Source organism: Oncorhynchus keta, chromosome 25, assembly GCF_023373465.1.
Source record: "Oncorhynchus keta strain PuntledgeMale-10-30-2019 chromosome 25, Oket_V2, whole genome shotgun sequence".
Lineage (NCBI taxonomy): Eukaryota > Metazoa > Chordata > Actinopteri > Salmoniformes > Salmonidae > Oncorhynchus > Oncorhynchus keta.
Genome location: NC_068445.1, coordinates 31,623,268 through 31,641,069, shown reverse-complemented (window position 1 = coordinate 31,641,069; position 17,802 = coordinate 31,623,268). Strand labels below are relative to the sequence as shown.

Here is a 17,802-nt window from a genome sequence, read left to right as displayed (position 1 = left end):
CTCAGCATGGCTAACAAATTCCTCCTTGATGACGCCCTCATTGTTAAGATCTAATACTGGCAATCTTTGCAGATATTAGTTTATTTTTTATTCTGTAAGTAGGAAGTTGCTCCCCTGTGTATTATGATGTTATCTTGCTGAGTGTACCTTTCAGTTCTCACAGTACATGCTGACCACACTGCTCGCGCTACGTGTGCAAGCATTGCAAAATAAATGTACACATACATGTTATTCAATCATTGCATCCAAACTGCTCGCGCACGTCAACAAGCTTCTGTGTAGCCAGGCTCTAAACTAGAACTTGGTCTATTTGTGACACTTGACGCGGTGCAAGTCCCGCCTCTCCCATCTCCTCATTGGTTTTTAGGAGCATATACCCACGTGGGTGATTAAACGATGAACTGAGGTCCACACTCCAGTTCAGTTGGTGGTGGACATGCACCTTAAAGTTGGTTGCCAACCGCCATATAAAGTCCAAAGAAGAAGAAGCTGGAAGAAGGAGAAGAGATTACTAGAAACTAACTCGGTTTACCCATTTATCTGTGGATTAATTGTCGGAGTACAGGACCTTGTGCATTTCAGGTAAAATAACAACCCAATGTTTATATCCCAGGACAAATTAGCTAGCAACAGCAAGCTAGCTTGCTAAATTACCATGATTGTTTAATACTTTTCAACCTGTCCCAAAATCAATATAGTTGGTTCAGAGTTTGTTTAGATATTTCAACCTGTGTGTCTTGATCGCGTCTAGTGTGGGTGGACAAAATCAACATGCGCGCATGTTAGATACCACCAATTCCCAGATTGGAAATGTAGTTTAATTAAGTTATATTGATTAAGTTTTTAAATTCTCCAACTGAATTTGATTACTGAAAATGTGATGACGTGTCACAACTCGAGTAGAGGAGTATAAGATCTTCTAATTGGCCATGTGACACTTGAGTCTCAGAGGAAGGTGGCGAGATGAGAGGCCTGACTGAGATCCTCTTAGAGTTGCCATTGGATTGGAACTAGCAGAAGTTGGATGGGAAATGGCACCAGGTCTGATTTCTCATATCTTGATAGTACCAGTACCAAGTAGTTGCACTTCAAATTACACACACACACACACACACACACACACACACACACACACACACACACACACACACACACACACACACACACACACACACACACACACACACACACACACACACACACACACACACACACACACACACAATCGTTTAAAGATGGGTTGGACCAAGGTGCAGCGTGGTAGGAGTACATTTTTATTTTATATGACACCAAAAAAACGAACGTAACGCTACATGCAGTGCCGAAAGCAACTACACACAAACAAGATCCCACAATCTAAGGTGGGAAAAAAAGACTGCCTAAGTATGATCCCCAATCAGAGACAACGATAAACAGCTGGCTCTGATTGGGAACCATACTAGGCCAACAAAGAAATAGAAACATAGATTTCCCCACCCGAGTCACACCCTGACCTAACTAAATAGAGAATAAACAAGGCTCTCTAAGGTCAGGGTGTCACACACACACACACACACACACACACACACACACACACACACACACACACACACACACACACACACACACACACACACACACACACACACACACACACACACACACACACACACACAGAGAGAGCTATAAAAAAACACTCCCACTACATCCTCTCCATTCACAACTCCACCCCTGTACTATCAACCCAGATAAATCCTATCATACCCTGGTCTCCATGCACACCTCCATGCCTGTACTATCAACCCAGATAAATCCTATCCCACCCTGGTCTCCATTCACACCTCCACCCGTGTACTATCAACCCAGATAAATCCTATACTACCCTGGTCTCCATTCACACCTCCACCCCTGTACTATCAACCCAGATAAATCCTATCCCACCCTGGTCTCCATGCACACCTCCATGCCTGTACTATCAACCCAGATAAATCCTATCCCACCCTGGTCTCCATTCACACCTCCACCCCTGTACTATCAACCCAGATAAATCCTATACTACCCTGGTCTTCATTCACACCTCCACCCCTGCCCCATATTCTCACTCATGCACGCACCCGACTCACTCCCATATGTGAGAGGGTTGATGGGAAATGAGAGCAGGGTAAGTGTATTGGGAGGCATTGGTTTGGGAATGAAAAAGAGAGAGAGAGAGGTGGAGTTGGGGGAGAGAGGTGGAAGGAGAGAGAGAATGAGAAAGAATGTAGGGAGGTGGAGAGGGAGAGAGAGTGGAAGGGAGATGGAGGGGGAAGGGGGGATAGATAGTGGAGGGGGAAGGGGGGATAGAGAGAAGTGGAGAGAGAGTGAGGTGGAGGGGGGAGAGAGAGGTGGAGGGGGAGAGAAAGGTGGAGGGGAGAGAGAGAGGTGGAGGGGAGAGAGAGGTGGATTGTTGGGAGAGTAAGAGGTGGAGGGGAGAGAGAGAGAGGTGGAGGGAGAGAGAGAGGGGGAGGGGGAGAAAGAGAGGTGGAGGGTATAGAGAGATTGTAGAAGGGAGTGAGAGAGAGGTGGAGGGGGAGAGAGAGAGAGGTGGAGGGGGAGCTGGAGGGGGAGGGAGAGAGAAAGAGAGAGGTGGGTGGTGAGAGAGAGGAAGAGAGTAGTTTGTGTCAGGGGGCTAGGGTCAGTTTGTTATATCTGGAGTACTTCTCCTGTCCTATTCGGTGTCCTGTGTGAATCTAAGTGTGCGTTCTCTAATTCTCTCCTTCTTTCTTTCTCTCGGAGGACCTGAGCCCTAGGACCGTGCCCCAGGACTACCTGACATGATGACTCCTTGCTGTCCCCAGTCCACCTGGCCATGCTGCTGCTCCAGTTTCAACTGTTCTGCCTTACTATTATTCGACCATGCTGGTCATTTATGAACATTTGAACATCTTGGCCATGTTCTGTTATAATCTCCACCCGGCACAGCCAGAAGAGGACTGGCCACCCCACATAGCCTGGTTCCTCTCTAGGTTTCTTCCTAGGTTTTGGCCTTTCTAGGGAGTTTTTCCTAGCCACCGTGCTTCTACGCCTGCATTGCTTGCTGTTTGGGGTTTTAGGCTGGGTTTCTGTACAGCACTTTGAGATATCAGCTGATGTACGAAGGGCCATATAAATAAATTTGATTTGATTTGATTTTGATTTGGGTGATGGAAAGAGAAAGGGAGAGAAAGAGAGAGGTGGGTGGTGGAGAGAGAGAATGAGAGAAGGAGAGGGTGGAAGTTAAAGAGAGGGGGCAGATCAGCTGACAGAGTCTCATATTCACACACACACAAACACACACACCCCTCCTCAGCCTGTTACCTCAGTGAAGGTGGAGCCACTGTAATTGAGAGGGAGAGGAGTCCACTCCACACTCATTCATGGAGAGAGAAAGAGAGGAGGACATGTCTCACAGGCACCCACTGGCCAACCAGGACTTAGCACTACATTTTGTTTGACCATCTCTCTCTTTTTAGTGAAATCTAGAAACGTGTGGAGGGTATCTGGCAGCAGTGAGCTGTTGAATGTTTGGGCCTTAGGGGACAGAGGGATGAGCCTGGAGAAAGTGTTATAGTAGAATGTCCCTATGCCAGTGGACCTTTCATTGTGGGAGTAGCCATCTAAGGATTTCTGGATTGGAATTAAATTCGGCACCAGGAACAGCTAAGGACAGAAGAACAGTTTCAAAAGTGGAACATATGATGCCTGCCGGGTTTGTCATTGGAATACACTGACGGCAATTACACTGGCAACAATAAGACGAGTGGGACAATAAGCTGTTTTATTTATCGATTTGTATTTGTCTTAACTGATCTACCAGGACATCAGTATAGGAACAAAAGTGAAAGAGAACATTGGAATACATGGACTTTCAGTACAATAATTGCTCTAGCTACCAAAAGAAAGGCGAGGAGACATTGACTTTCAACCCAGATAGGTATAATTGAGGAGGAAATCTCTTTTGCATATAGACCTGGTAGACTAGGTACCAGAGAGGCCCATTTTCCAGGAGGGCTCCCCTCCCTGACCTCCCAGCCGTTGTCCCCAGCAGCATGTCCCAGGCTGTGAGGTTGCTTCTAGTCCTCCCCACACCATTCTACCATGACCACATGGGCTGCTGGAGGGAGTACGGCTGTCACTGCCTGGGCCACCTCTGGGTCTTTGTTTAGGTTTGGCTCTGGGTCTTTGTTTAGGTCTGGCTCTGTGTCCAGGTTTAGGTCTGGCTCTGGGTCCAGGTCTAGGTCTGGCTCTGGGTCCAGGTTTAGGTCTGGCTCTGGGTCCAGGTTTAGGTCTGGCTCTGGGTCCAGGTTTAGGTCTGGTTCTGGGTCCAGGTTTAGGTCTGGTTCTGGGTCCAGGTTTAGGTCTGGCTCTGGGTCCAGCTTTATCTCTAGGTCCTTCTTTTCCAGCCTGTCTCTGTCTCTGCTGCTAGCACTGCTGCTCGCCCTTTCCCTCCCTGTTGTTGTCTGCCATCAACCTCTCTACAGAGGCAGGCTCCAGCCAACCAGCCCCAGGCTCCAGTTCCCCAGTCTCCAGCCCCACAGCCCCCAGCCCCCCAGCCCCCAGATCCCCAGCCCCAGCAGCCCTTTTAGAGTGCCAGTGAACAGTTCCCTGGCTGCATCCAGGGTTGGAGAGACTGGGGAAACTGGAGGTCCCTTGGAAGGTATTAGGGTTCCGCTGGGGAGGCACGTACGCAGCTACAACCACCTGCAGGGAGATGTGCGGCGGAGGAAGCTCTTCTCCTTCCAGAAGTTCTTCCTGCGGATTGATACAAATGGCAGAGTTAATGGGACCAAGAGCAGAGAGGACCCCCTCAGTAAGTAACCACAAGAGTGAGTTGTTCACTTAGTAGGAGAGTAAAAGAGGGGAAACAGAGGTTCAACCATAGTGTATTGAAAATAAACCATTGTGTTGTCAGGGCTTTCCTCACTCTTCACTACAGAATATCATACAAATTACAGAAAAAGGGAAACAATTTCAAATTATTGACTTGTGTTGAATAACTTTACTGTTACCAGCAGATTTTTTTTGCATTGATCATCAATAAGGCATGTTGAATCTAAATTGTGGCAAGATCTGTCTCCCAGCAGTACATGGACATACTTAGAGCAAGGCGACACATTCCTGACAAGAAGCTTCTTTCTGTATCTACCAGACGTCCCTGTGATATCTGTCCTGTCGTAACATTCCGTACAATGATGGTAGCTCTAAGATGATTAAAACAGGAGGGGTAGATTACCAACCTGTTATCTGTCCGTATTCACAGCCCAGGGTCAACAGTACTGATAACAGCTAGACAGGAGCAGGACAGGGGATAGGAGAGGATATGTCAATCACTAACATGCTCCCACACACAACCAGTCCGCTTCGTTTAAGTCCACACATGTTGAACATAATGCTGATGCCGTGTGGTTTATGATTAATAGAATATAATGTAAATATGATTCATTTACAGAGGTACAGAAACATGAATGTATATGTTTAGTACTCATGCCCTATTCTCACAGTACAGTTATTCCAGTGAGATACGTGTGAGCCTATCTGTGTGCGGGCATTCACATGCTCAAGTGTGTGTGTGTGTGTGTGTGTGTGTGTGTGTGTGTGTGTGTGTGTGTGTGTGTGTGTGTGTGTGTGTGTGTGTGTGTGTGTGTGTGTGTGTGTGTGTGTGTGTGTGTGTGTGTGTGTGTGTGTGTGTGTGTGTGTGTGTGTGTGTGTGTGTGTTCGGATGTAGCAAACCAAGCAACCACCACCAGAGACACATGTGCTCACTTAAACTACACCCCCCCCCCCTCCCATCCCCACCTACACACACCACCCCCATCTCGTGTATATGGAAGTCTTTAATGTGTCTCCTAGGCGTTCTATACCACAAAATGAATCAGAGGCTTATGGGAAAGAGTAAGGAAAGGCACCATTGGTGTTTGTTTTGACAAGAATATGACAGAAATGTCTTTATAGACCTACACTTGTATATAAATGTCTTTATAGACCTACACTTGTATATAAATGTCTTTATAGACCTACACTTGTATGTACATGTCTTTATAGACCTACACTTGTATATAAATGTCTTTATAGACCTACACTTGTATATAAATGTCTTTATAGACCTACACTTGTATATAAATGTCTTTATAGACCTACACTTGTATATACATGTCTTTATAGACCTACACTTGTATGTACATGTCTTTATAGACCTACACTTGTATATAAATGTCTTTATAGACCTACACTTGTATATAAATGTCTTTATAGACCTACACTTGTATAGACATGTCTTTATAGACCTACACTTGTATAGACATGTCTTTAGAGACCCGACACTTGTATATACATGGCAGCTGGCTATCGTTGTCTCTAATTGGGGATCATACTTAAGTAGCATTTCTCCACCTTTGTGTTATGGGATATTGTTTTGAGTAAGTGTATGTAGCACCTCTGTTGTCACGGTTTGTTATTTTGTTTGTTTGTTTTGCTAAGTTTCACTATTATATAATGTGGAACTCAACATACGCTGTGCCTTTGCCCGTTTATACAAACGAACGTGACAGAGGCCTACAAACCTGACTCAGTTACACCCGCTCTGTCTGGAGGAATGGACCAAAATTTACCCAACTTATTGTGGGAAGCTTGTGGAAGGCTACCCGAAACGTTTGACCCAAGTTACACAATTAAGGCAATGCTACCAAATATCAATTGAGTGTATGTAAAGTTCTGACCCACTGGGAGTGTGATGAAAGAAATAAAAGTTGAAATAAATCACTCTACTATTATTGACATTTCACATTCTTAAAATAAAGTTTTGATCCTAACTGACCTAAAATAGGGAATTTTTACTAGGATTAAATGTCAGGAATTGTGAAATTTAGTTTGAATGTATTTGGCTAAGGTGTATGTAAACTTACGACTTCAATTGTAAATGTCTTTAGAGACCTACACTTGTATACATGTCTTTATAGACCCTACACTTATATACATGTCTTTATAGACCTACACTTATACATGTCTTTATAGATTTTACATTGTCTTTATTTGACACTGAGGCAAATATGCAATGAATTTCAAAATGCCTCTTTTGGGTGTTTATGACATAGTGAAGACATTGCTCGACCGACTGTTGTGCTAAAATGATCGGAGGGTTCAACTTGAAGCTAGGTGTTAACTTATTGAACCCTTCTATTGTCTCATCATTACTCCTCACAATTCTTTATACTACAGGCAATAATTATACAGTTATACTAGCACATACAGTGGGGAGAACAAGTATTTGATACACTGACGATTTTGCAGGTTTTCCTACTTACAAAGCATGTAGAGGTCTGTAATTTTTTATCATAGGTACACTTCAACTGTGAGAGACGGAATCTAAAATTAAAATCCAGGAAATCATATTGTATTATTTTTAAGTAATTAATTTGCATTTTATTGCATAAGTATTTGATGCATCAGAAAAGCAGAACTTAATATTTGGTACACAAACCTTTGTTTGCAATTACAGAGATCATACGTTTCCTGTAGTTCTTGACCAGATTTGCACACACTGCAGCAGGGATTTTGGCCCACTCCTCCGTACAGACCTTCTCCAGATCCTTCAGGTTTCGGGGCTCTCGCTGGGCAGTACGGACTTTCAGCTCCCTCCAAAGATTTTCTATTGGGTTCAGGTCTGGAGACTGGCTAGGCCACTCCAGAACCTTAAGATGCTTCTTACGGAGCCACTCCTTAGTTGCCCTGCTGTGAGTTTCGGGTCGTTGTCATGCTGGAAGACCCAGCCATGACCCATCTTCAATCCTCTTACTGAGGGAAGGAGGTTGTTGGCCAAGATCTCGCAATACATGGCCCCATCCATCCTCCCATCAATACGGTGCAGTCATCCTGTCCCTTTTGCAGAAAAGCATCCCCAAAGAATGATGTTTCCACCTCCATGTTGTACTCATCCTTCTTCTTCCTCTAAACACGGCGAGTGGAGTTTAGACCAAAAAGCTCTATTTTTGTCTCATCAGACCACATGACCTTCTCCCATTCCTCCTCTGGGTCATCCAGATGGTCATTGGCAAACTTCAGACGGGCCTGTACATGCGCTGGCTTGAGCAGGGGGACCTTGCGTGCGCTGCAGGATTTTAATCCATGACGGCATAGTGTGTTACTAATGGTTCTTTGAGACTGTGGTCCCAGCTCTATTCAGGTCATTGACCAGGTCCTGCCGTGTAGTTCTGGGCTGATACCTCACCTTCCTCATGATCATTGATGCCCCACGAGGTGAGATCTTGACTGGAGCCCCAGACCGAGGGTGATTGACCGTCATCTTGAACTTCTTCCATTTTCTAATAATTGCACCAACAGTTGTTGCATTCTCACCAAGCTGCTTGCCTATTGTCCTGTCGCCCATCCCAGCCTTGTGCAGGTCTACAATTTTATCCCTGATGTCCTTACACAGCTCTCTGGTCTCGGCCATTGTGGAGAGGTTGGAGTCTGTTTGATTGAGTGTGTGGACAGGTGTCTTTTATGCAGGTAACAAGTTCAAGCAGGTGCAGTTAATACAGATAATGAGTGGAGAACAGGAGGGCTTCTTAAAGAAAAACTAACAGGTCTGTGAGAGCTGGAATTCTTACTGGTTTGTAGGTGATCAAATACTTATGTCATGCAATAAAATGCAAATTAATTACTTAAAAATCATACAATGTGATTTTCTGGATTTTTGTTTTAGATTCCTTCTCTCACAGTTGAAGTGTACCTATGATAAAAAAAATGACAGACCTCTACATGCTTTGTAAGTAGGAAAACCTGCAAAACCTGCAACATCGTCAGTGTATGAAATACTTGTTCTCCCCACTGTATTAGTAATATACTGCTGTATATAATACTAATCTTTTGCATGAAGTGACCAAGTTTATCTTTGGGTTGGGTTTGACTGCAGTAGCAGGGGAGGGGTACTAATTCATGAATGACATGGTTGAACATCATTGTGGTCACATCAAAGCTGCTAGTGTTCAGTATCAATGGTGCTGCCACAAAGTCATTTCCTGGGGGGGACTGGGGACAGTGTGGATTATCTGGCACACTATCAAGTTCACAGGGCAAGAGATACTACAGGAGAGCAGCTCCAGTCTCTGCTCTGGCCCAGGGCCTAGACATGATCCCTGGGATGATGTCCTTTGTAGCCCCTGAAAATGACACAGCATCAGGTTTATGGCATTGATTCTGTGGCAATGCCCAGTTAAAAACTCTGGGTTGATAGAAAATAATAACATAGTAATGGTTATACTGTATGAATAAAACTAGAAAAGGACATTTCCTAAAAATATATGTTAGTTTGTTCTTGCTATCAGCAAGTATGTGGCAATCTTTTCATAGATAATGTAAAATCATGCACTGATTTTTTGCACTGAAGCATATCTGGAGACCAAGTTAGCAGTTTTGATTAAAAACAGCTTCAATCTTTCACTAGTCATTCTGATTACTCCTCCTTTTTGAAGATATGGTTTTGGTTCAGTTTGTTTTTGTCCAAGGCTGAGACCCGAGCTTTGAAACCTGGTTACAGCATAGTAACGAGTGAGGGGGAACAACTGGTATTGTGCTTGAACTACCAACCTTGCTAGCAAAGATATCAACAGATGTAGAGGTGGTGGTTTTGGGGGCTGTTTAAGAGCATGTATCCAACCTCCCACAGATTTATGGGGATGCCTGTGAAAAACTTTCCCACATGTTGCTCCATCGTGCTGGGATTCTGCTGGGAGCTTACAGAGAGAGAGGGCTGGAAGTGATTCCCGGGCAATATGGAGCTATGCGAATTTAACTAAAGCTACTAATTTAAACGGCATCATCTTAAAACTAGACAAAACTGTGTTTATCGATAACCTGGTTTGCTATATTGTCGCATCTCATCACATTTGAAAAGCCAAAAATATTTTGAATACCCATTTACTGAGAACAGTAATGGTAGACTCGACCAGTTCTGAGGCTCTAACAGATGTGTGGCGGCGGACGAATTAGTCTAATTTCCCCTCAGCCTAGGATGGTGTGAGTGTGAGCTCAGCCTGCCAAGAGCGCAGGAGGGAAATATAGGAGGCCACCAAATGTGTTTGTGTCTTTCTCTCTGTGGGGAGTCATGTGTGCTGAGGTGCCTCCTGACTGGGACTGGCATGTTCCTCATTCGCGCGCGCGCATGTGTGTGTGTGTGTGTGTGTGTGTGTGTGTGTGTGTGTGTGTGTGTGTGTGTGTGTGTGTGTGTGTGTGTGTGTGTGTGTGTGTGTGTGTGTGTGTGTGTGTGTGCGTGTGTGCGTGTGTGTGTGTGTGTGTGTGCGTGTGCGTGTGTGTGCGTGCGTGTGTGTTTGTGTCTCAGAAGGGAAACCACAGCCAGTACTCTAAGGGACACTGAGATAAGAGATGTGAAGATGTTTATGGACGTGGAGAGGGGCAGGGTATGAACAAACTAATTACGTTCAATGTGGTCCTCATCTACATTACAGATGATTGGTTTCATTCCCATATTTCAACATGACGATACAGTTGGAATGGTTTCAGATATCTAAGTAAATGTTTTCCTTATTCTTAAATCAAGTTGGCTACAGTGTATCTGTACTGTAAACTCTGTCCCATTTTTTAGAAGAGGTAACTTCCAGTTACCCTAAATAGACATGTAAAACGGCGAAATCTACCTTTACCTGGCAACCCACTGTGGAAAATCCACCTTCAATTCACATTGGCATTGTCTGCACCTACTCCACCCTAACACACCATTTACTGCAGTAACTACAAAACAGAGTGTATCAAATGAGCCACACATTAGGAGAAAGTGTCCAGCATGCAACTCATTTTCCACTAAATAAACAGTTGGAAATGTGTGGTTGACCCACGGCCATGATTTAATGTGTGGTGTATCAGAATCACCACTACATAACACACAGTGTCACATACATTTGGTGTTGAGTGTTGTGAGACTTAATATGTTGAACAAAAAACACATTTGTCCTAATGGCTTCGGTTATTTTTTTCCCGTTGTAGATATCATTCCTGAGTGAGCAAGTAGACAGTAGTGCTGAACATTAATCATCAAAGACTGAGTGGATACGGGTGGCTTTCCTCTATAGAGAAATGCTGTAGAGACTGTGTATATGTGTGCACAATGCTTGCTCGCAACAATATGCACACCTATGTGTGTGTGTGTGTGTTCTCTGTGTCCCAGACACACACTTGATTTTTTAAATTGTATTTGTATTTTTTATTTATCCTTTTTTTAACTAGGCAAGTCAGTTAAGGATACGTTCTTATTTACTATGACGGCCTCCCAGGGAATAGTAGGTTAACTGCCTTGTTCAGGGGCAGAACCACAGATTTTTACCTTGTCAGCTCAGGGATTCAATCTAGCAACCTTTCAGTTACTGGCCCAACGCTCTAACCACTAGGCTACCTGCCGCCCATATAAGTCATCTCGCCCCAGCCTCCGGTGTATGTGTTTGATCAGTGGTCATTGAGGTCTTTCTAATCCTCCCCTCCCTGTCTTTCTGTCATGGCTCATCTGTCCTCCTCTGTTCTCTCTCCTTTCATCCCGGCATGTTTACAGAGGGCCCAGAAACAGCCTTAGATAGTCTTACATCCTCACTCGATACCTGACACCTAATCCCTTACAGAAGCAACTCTCAGATCTTCAATGGCCGTTGTGTCATGGTCCCCACCACCACTTCACCTGTCGGTGTGAACCTGTTTGAACTGGAAACTAATGCAGAGGCTACCTCACTGATGTGGAGACAGGGATGTAGGTCACAGTATATTTTTCCAGGACACCTGCCCCTTCAAGTTCACACGGCACCTTTGGACGGTCTGGCCACAAGCAAGGGAGCTTGACAGTGACACAGGCGGCTTCACATACTCATCAGAGACGAAGGAGGGGAACTGCTGTGGCAGTCTGATCAAAGGCCATCGTCACGACAACTCCCTGCAGCGTGTGTGTGTGTGTGTGTGTGTGTGTGTGTGTGTGTGTGTGTGTGTGTGTGTGTGTGTGTGTGTGTGTGTGTGTGTGTGTGTGTGTGTGTGTGTGTGTGTGTGTGTGTGTGTGTGTGTGTGTGTGTGTGTGTGTGTGGTGTATGTGTGTGTGTCAGGATAGGATAACAACACCACACGGGAAGTATGGAGAGGAAGTGAAGGAGGGTGTCAGGAAGTCAAACATACCATAGGAACCAGAGAGGGGCCATTAACACACACCAGCGTCAGATTAGATACATGTGTGTGTACGTGCGTGTGAGAGTGTGTATGTATATTTACACTGGGAATTGGTGGCTTATATTCCAAATGAGCCAAACTATTCACAAATAAATCCAACCTGCTTTCATTATAATCCTCATGCCAAATGAGTTATTAAGCTGAAGTCTGTTCTTCTGTGTAGACTGTGGCCCTACATAGATGAAGTTATTAAGCTGAAGTCTGTTCTTCTGTGTAGACTGTGGCCCTACATAGATGAAGTTATTAAGCTGAAGTCTGTTCTTCTGTGTACTGTGGCCCTACATAGATGAAGTTATTAAGCTGAAGTCTGTTCCCTACATAGATGAAGTTATTAAGCTGAAGTCTGTTCTTCTGTGTAGACTGTGGCCCTACATAGATGAAGTTATTAAGCTGAAGTCTGTTCTTCTGTGTAGACTGTGGCCCTACATAGATGAAGTTATTAAGCTGAAGTCTGTTCTTCTGTGTAGACTGTGGCCCTACATAGATGAAGTTATTAAGCTGAAGTCTGTTCTTCTGTGTAGACTGTGGCCCTACATAGATGAAGTTATTAAGCTGAAGTCTGTTCTTCTGTGTAGACTGTGGCCCTACATAGATGAAGTTATTAAGCTGAAGTCTGTTCTTCTGTGTAGACTGTGGCCCTACATAGATGAAGTTATTAAGCTGAAGTCTGTTCTTCTGTGTAGACTGTGGCCCTACATAGATGAAGTTATTAAGCTGAAGTCTGTTCTTCTGTGTAGACTGTGGCCCTACATAGATGAAGTTATTAAGCTGAAGTCTGTTCTTCTGTGTAGACTGTGGCCCTACATGAAGTCTGTTCTTCTGTGTAGATGAAGATTATTAAGCTGAAGTCTGTTCTTCTGTGTAGACTGTGGCCCTACATAGATGAAGTTATTAAGCTGAAGTCTGTTCTTCTGTGTAGACTGTGGCCCTACATAGATGAAGTTATTAAGCTGAAGTCTGTTCTTCTGTGTAGACTGTGGCCCTACATAGATGAAGTTATTAAGCTGAAGTCTGTTCTTCTGTGTAGACTGTGGCCCTACATAGATGAAGCACGCTTATATGGGTGATATGAAGGATGGATGGATGGATGGATGGATGGATGGATGGATGGATGGATGGATGGATGGATGGATGGATGGATGAAAACTCTACCCTACAGTTTAAGAGATTAGTCAGGCTTTTCTCTGAAAATCAACTAAAGTATTAGAGGGACATAAATATGACTGACAATATGACAGTTGGCTATGAACTAGAGCATTAGAGTAACAGAAATATGACTGACAGCATGACAGTTGGCCATGAACCCACAGGATTTCAGATAGAGGCTTTCTAAAACACATCTAGATGATTTTGTCTTGAGAAAGGCTCTATAAACACAATTACTCTTCGGATCAACGTCATTATTTTTTACTTCAGCTGGTTACAAGTAAATCAGTTAATTTTTCTCAATTTAAAAAAAAGTATATATATTTGATGAAACCAAATACATGATACAATGCCAACTGTTATATTTGATTATTAACAAACCTATATTTTAAGTGGCAATACTTCTTTTGTACACATTTAACTTACTTTTCCCATTTGGTTAAACCTAATAAACAACACAAATACAAAACAAATATTTCATGTAAGGAGGGACAGGCAGACACTCCTGATAGTTCGACAATCTCTTATCTTTATGACTACAGCAGATCCAGAACACATAGCTTCTATGTACTCTACCTCTGTGTTCTGATCTGGGCCAACATTATGTCTGCGGTCTGCCTTAAAATTCCCTGCCTGAACGGTTACACATTTCCCTTAAATCCTCCCCTATGATGAATATAAATGATTTATAAAAGGTTTATCACTTGTTTCTAAATGATTATACATGTTATTTTGTGTGTTCTCAGGTATTCTGGAGATCACGTCAGTGGATGTGGGGGTGGTGGCTATCAAAGGCCTGGGCAGTAACTATTACCTGGCTATCAGCAGGAAGGGTGAGCTGTACGGAGCGGTCAGTATCCGAGTCAGAGGTCATTTAACCAGCCTCAAAGACAGACACTTAGATTCCTTCAACTTTATCACAAGAGTTCTTATCTTTGGAGCTGGGTTCACTTTTAACTAATGGTGCAGTGGAAACTATCAGAAGTTCAAAGAGCACCCCATCCAAAGCAAGTGCATATGATTCAAAGAGGAAATTGGAGGTCAGCAAGTAATGACTATAGTGCTAAGTGACACAGACATTAGAATATATCACATCTATCACTGCAACCGATTTACATAACTAACTATTTCTATTGAATGTACCCATCTAGTACATGGTACCAGTACATGGTACATCTTGACTAAGTTGAATTGGGTTGTTGTTAGACAGTAGTTGCCATATTATTCTTGTCACTAAGTATTGTTTATTTATTTTGTTTTTACATTTGGACACTTGAATGAGATGGTGCATGTCAAGAGATTTAATCCTGCAAAATGCAGATAAATACAGTGTACAGTGCATTCGAAAAGTATTGAGACCCCTTGACTTTTTCCACATTTTATTACGTTACAGCCTTATTCTAAAATTACTTTTTTCCCTCATCAATCTACACAAAGCAAAAAAAGGTTTTTAGAAATTGTTGAAAATGTATTAAAATAAAAAGTCTTCAGACCATTTGCTATGAGCTCAGGTGCATCCTGTTTCCATTGATCATCCTTGAGATGATTCTACAACTTGGTTTGAGTCCACCTGTGGTAAATTGTATTGATTAGACATGATTTGGAAAGGCACACGATTGTCTATTTGAGGTCCCTCAGTTGACAGTGCATGTCAGAGCAAAAAACAAGCCATGAGGTCAATGGAATTCTCCGTAGAGCTCAGAGACAGGATTGTGTCGATGCAAAGATCTGGGGAAGGGTACCAAAACTTTTCTGCAGCATTGAAGGTCTCCAAGAACATAGTGGCCTGAATCATTCTTAAATGGAAGACGTTTGGAACCACCAACACTCTTCCTAGAGCTGGCCGCCCGACCCAACTCAGCAATCGGGGAAGGAGGGCCCTGGTTAGGGAGGTGGCCAAGAACCCGATGGTCACTATGACAGAGCTCCAGAGTTCCTCTGTGGTGATGGAGGAACCTTTCAGAAGGACCACCATCTCTGCAGCACTCCACCAATCAGGCCTTTATGGGACAGTGGCCAGACAGAAGTCACTCCTCAGTAAAAGACGCATGACAGCCCGCTTGGAGTTTGCCAAAAGGAACCTAAAAGGACTCTCAGACCATGAGAAACAAGATTCTCTGGTCTGATGAAACCAAGATTGAACTCTTTGGCCTGAATACCAAGTGTCACATCTGGAGGAAACCTGGCACCATCCCTAAGGTAAAGCATGGAGGTGGCAGCATCATACTGTAGGCATGTTTTTCAGCAGCAGTGACTGAGAGACAAGTCAGGATTGAGGGCAAGATGAACGGAGCCATGTACAGAGAGATCCTTAATGAAAACCTGCTCCAGAGCACTCAGGACCCCAAGCACACAGCCAACGCAGCAGTGGCTGAGACAACGCAGGAGTGGCTGAGACAACGCAGGAGTGGCTTCGGGACAAGTGGCTGAATGTCCTTGAGTGGCCCAGCCGGAGCCCGGACTTGAACCTGATCGAACATCTCTGGAGAGGCCTGAAAAGAAATGTGCATCGACGTTTCCCATCCAACCTGACAGAGCTTGCTAGGATCTGCAGAGAAGAATGGGAGAAACTACCCAAATACAGGTGTGCCAAGCTCGTAGCGTCATACCCTAGAAGACTCAAGGCTGTAATCACTGCCAAAGGTGCTTCAACAAAGTACTGAGTAAATAGTCTGAATAATTATGTAAATGTGATATTTACATAAGTAAATGTGATTTGATTTTGATTGATTTCAGTTAGATTGATGAGTGGGATTTAAAAAAAATCCATTTAAGAATAAGGCTGTAATGTAACAAAATGTGAAAAACGTCAAGGGGTCTGAATGCACTGTAGAAAGGTTGAATAAATACCTGGAAACATTTCAACATTGATATATTTTATATTTTGACTCTTGTATGAACAGTACATTCACTATAAATATAGTGTTCTCACATCCTTTGCTAGTGTGTGCACTTCACAATTGAAAATAGTTGACTCCGTATGAAATGTATTGAGTCAGTATCCAAATACACATGAGAATGTATCCCAGTAATGTCGTTTGTTCTTCCAGAGAGAGTTTGGCATTGACTGCACACTGAAGGAGCGTATTGAGGAGAACGGCTATAACACCTACGCCTCAGCCGAGTGGAGGAACAAGAAGAGACAGATGTTTGTGGGGCTGAGTGTCCACGGGAGGCCACTGAGAGGGAAGAAAACAAGGAGGAGGAAAATGGCCACCCACTTCCTCCCCATCATGGTGTGATGATGAAGAGCATTTCACTGTACTAAACATACCCTGTGGGAGAGCTATTCAGCACTGAACAATCTTTCAGATAAAGATTTTTTTAAATGTACTATAATCTAGACAGAGAGCATCTGAACTATACCATTTCCAAAAGACATATTTTCTCTAAGGAAGGTAATTAACTGTGCATATACTCCCTGCTTTTGACTTTCGTTGAGATGGTTTATTGGTTTGAGGATGTGCAGTGCTTTCTGTGGCACAGGGTGAAATTTGAATCATATTCTGTGCTAAATCATTGGAAAGATGTGGACTGAAGGAGGGTGTGACATGTGGGAACAAAGTAGGACGCTGTTTCACACACCGCTTGGATGAAGTGAGGAAGCACTGGCTCTGTGTATCCAAAAAAACGATTGAATTGTTGTTCATGGTCCTCATTCTCATTTCAATGATCTGAACATTCTTCAATGAAGAAGAAGGCCTAACAGATCGGTAAATGCAGGAAAAATGTATATAATTGAGCAAGATCCTCGTGGTCATGAGATCTTGGAACCATATCAAAAGTGAATACGGTGAAAGGAAACACTAATGTATGATATTTAACCACTGAGTTTTGACTGTGTTGAAGTAAATTATTTATTTTGTGTAATATTTAACTGAAGGTGGAAAGAAGGTGAACATTTCATTGCATTCTTTACACCTTATGTCTGTGAAGTAAATAACATACATTTGCTATTTCCTCCTCGGTATCCAAATGTTCTCATGTTCATCAATAAAGTTTGCAACTTAAACTGGTTGACAAATCTGACAAATACACATATGATTGAGAATGTGACACAATAAATGAGATCCTGTTAATACAATAACACTGAAAGAACAATCAGAATGCTTGGTGTCTCAACTACAGTTAAAGTAGATATATTCTAAGGTTATGGTAAAAGGATGAAAACCCACAGCACAGAGACCCAGTGTGGTTTTCAGGTCGCGCTGAGGAACTATTCTTTAGGCTGACTGAGGTAGGTAATGACAAAAGGCAACCATTACAGGCCCACCACATATTCCATGTGGCAACCGTTGCACTAATGATTAGAGTTCCCAAACAAACTGGAAACCACATGAAAATGGAAGGGAGATAGCTACACTGGTATGGGATTACATGCAAATTTCCCAAATGGCAGGAGACCTTGGGTCACATGGATACTGAACAAGCAAGAATCACTTGTTT

At 43.3% G+C, this 17,802-nt stretch overlaps 1 protein-coding gene across 2 annotated transcripts; it reads left to right on the top strand.

Moving 5' to 3' along the window:
- Positions 1-437: 437 nt before the first annotated feature.
- Positions 438-17,432, top strand: LOC118357881 (fibroblast growth factor 5-like). Of its 2 annotated transcripts, XM_052479104.1 has the most exons (4): positions 438-582; positions 2,755-4,807; positions 14,103-14,206; positions 16,407-17,432. In XM_052479104.1, exons 2-4 carry the CDS (start codon positions 4,096-4,098, stop codon positions 16,596-16,598), a joined length of 1,008 nt encoding a protein of 335 aa, XP_052335064.1. In that variant the 5' UTR covers positions 438-582; positions 2,755-4,095; the 3' UTR covers positions 16,599-17,432. The 2 variants fall into 2 exon arrangements, with proteins under 2 accessions (XP_052335064.1, XP_052335065.1); XM_052479105.1 differs by lacking the exon at positions 438-582 and having other exon boundaries at positions 2,638-4,807.
- The last annotated feature ends 370 nt before the right edge of the window (positions 17,433-17,802 follow it).

What these genes read in the sequence shown, in the direction of transcription:
- LOC118357881 (XM_052479104.1), top strand. Translation starts at nt 4,096, where the DNA reads ATGACCACATGGGCTGCTGGAGGGAGTACGGCTGTCACTGCCTGGGCC. An exon ending in GAGCAGAGAGGACCCCCTCA is followed by an intron (nt 4,808 to 14,102) that starts GTAAGTAACCAC and finishes GTGTGTTCTCAG; the next exon opens with GTATTCTGGAGATCACGTCA. An exon ending in AGGGTGAGCTGTACGGAGCG is followed by an intron (nt 14,207 to 16,406) that starts GTCAGTATCCGA and finishes TTGTTCTTCCAG; the next exon opens with AGAGAGTTTGGCATTGACTG.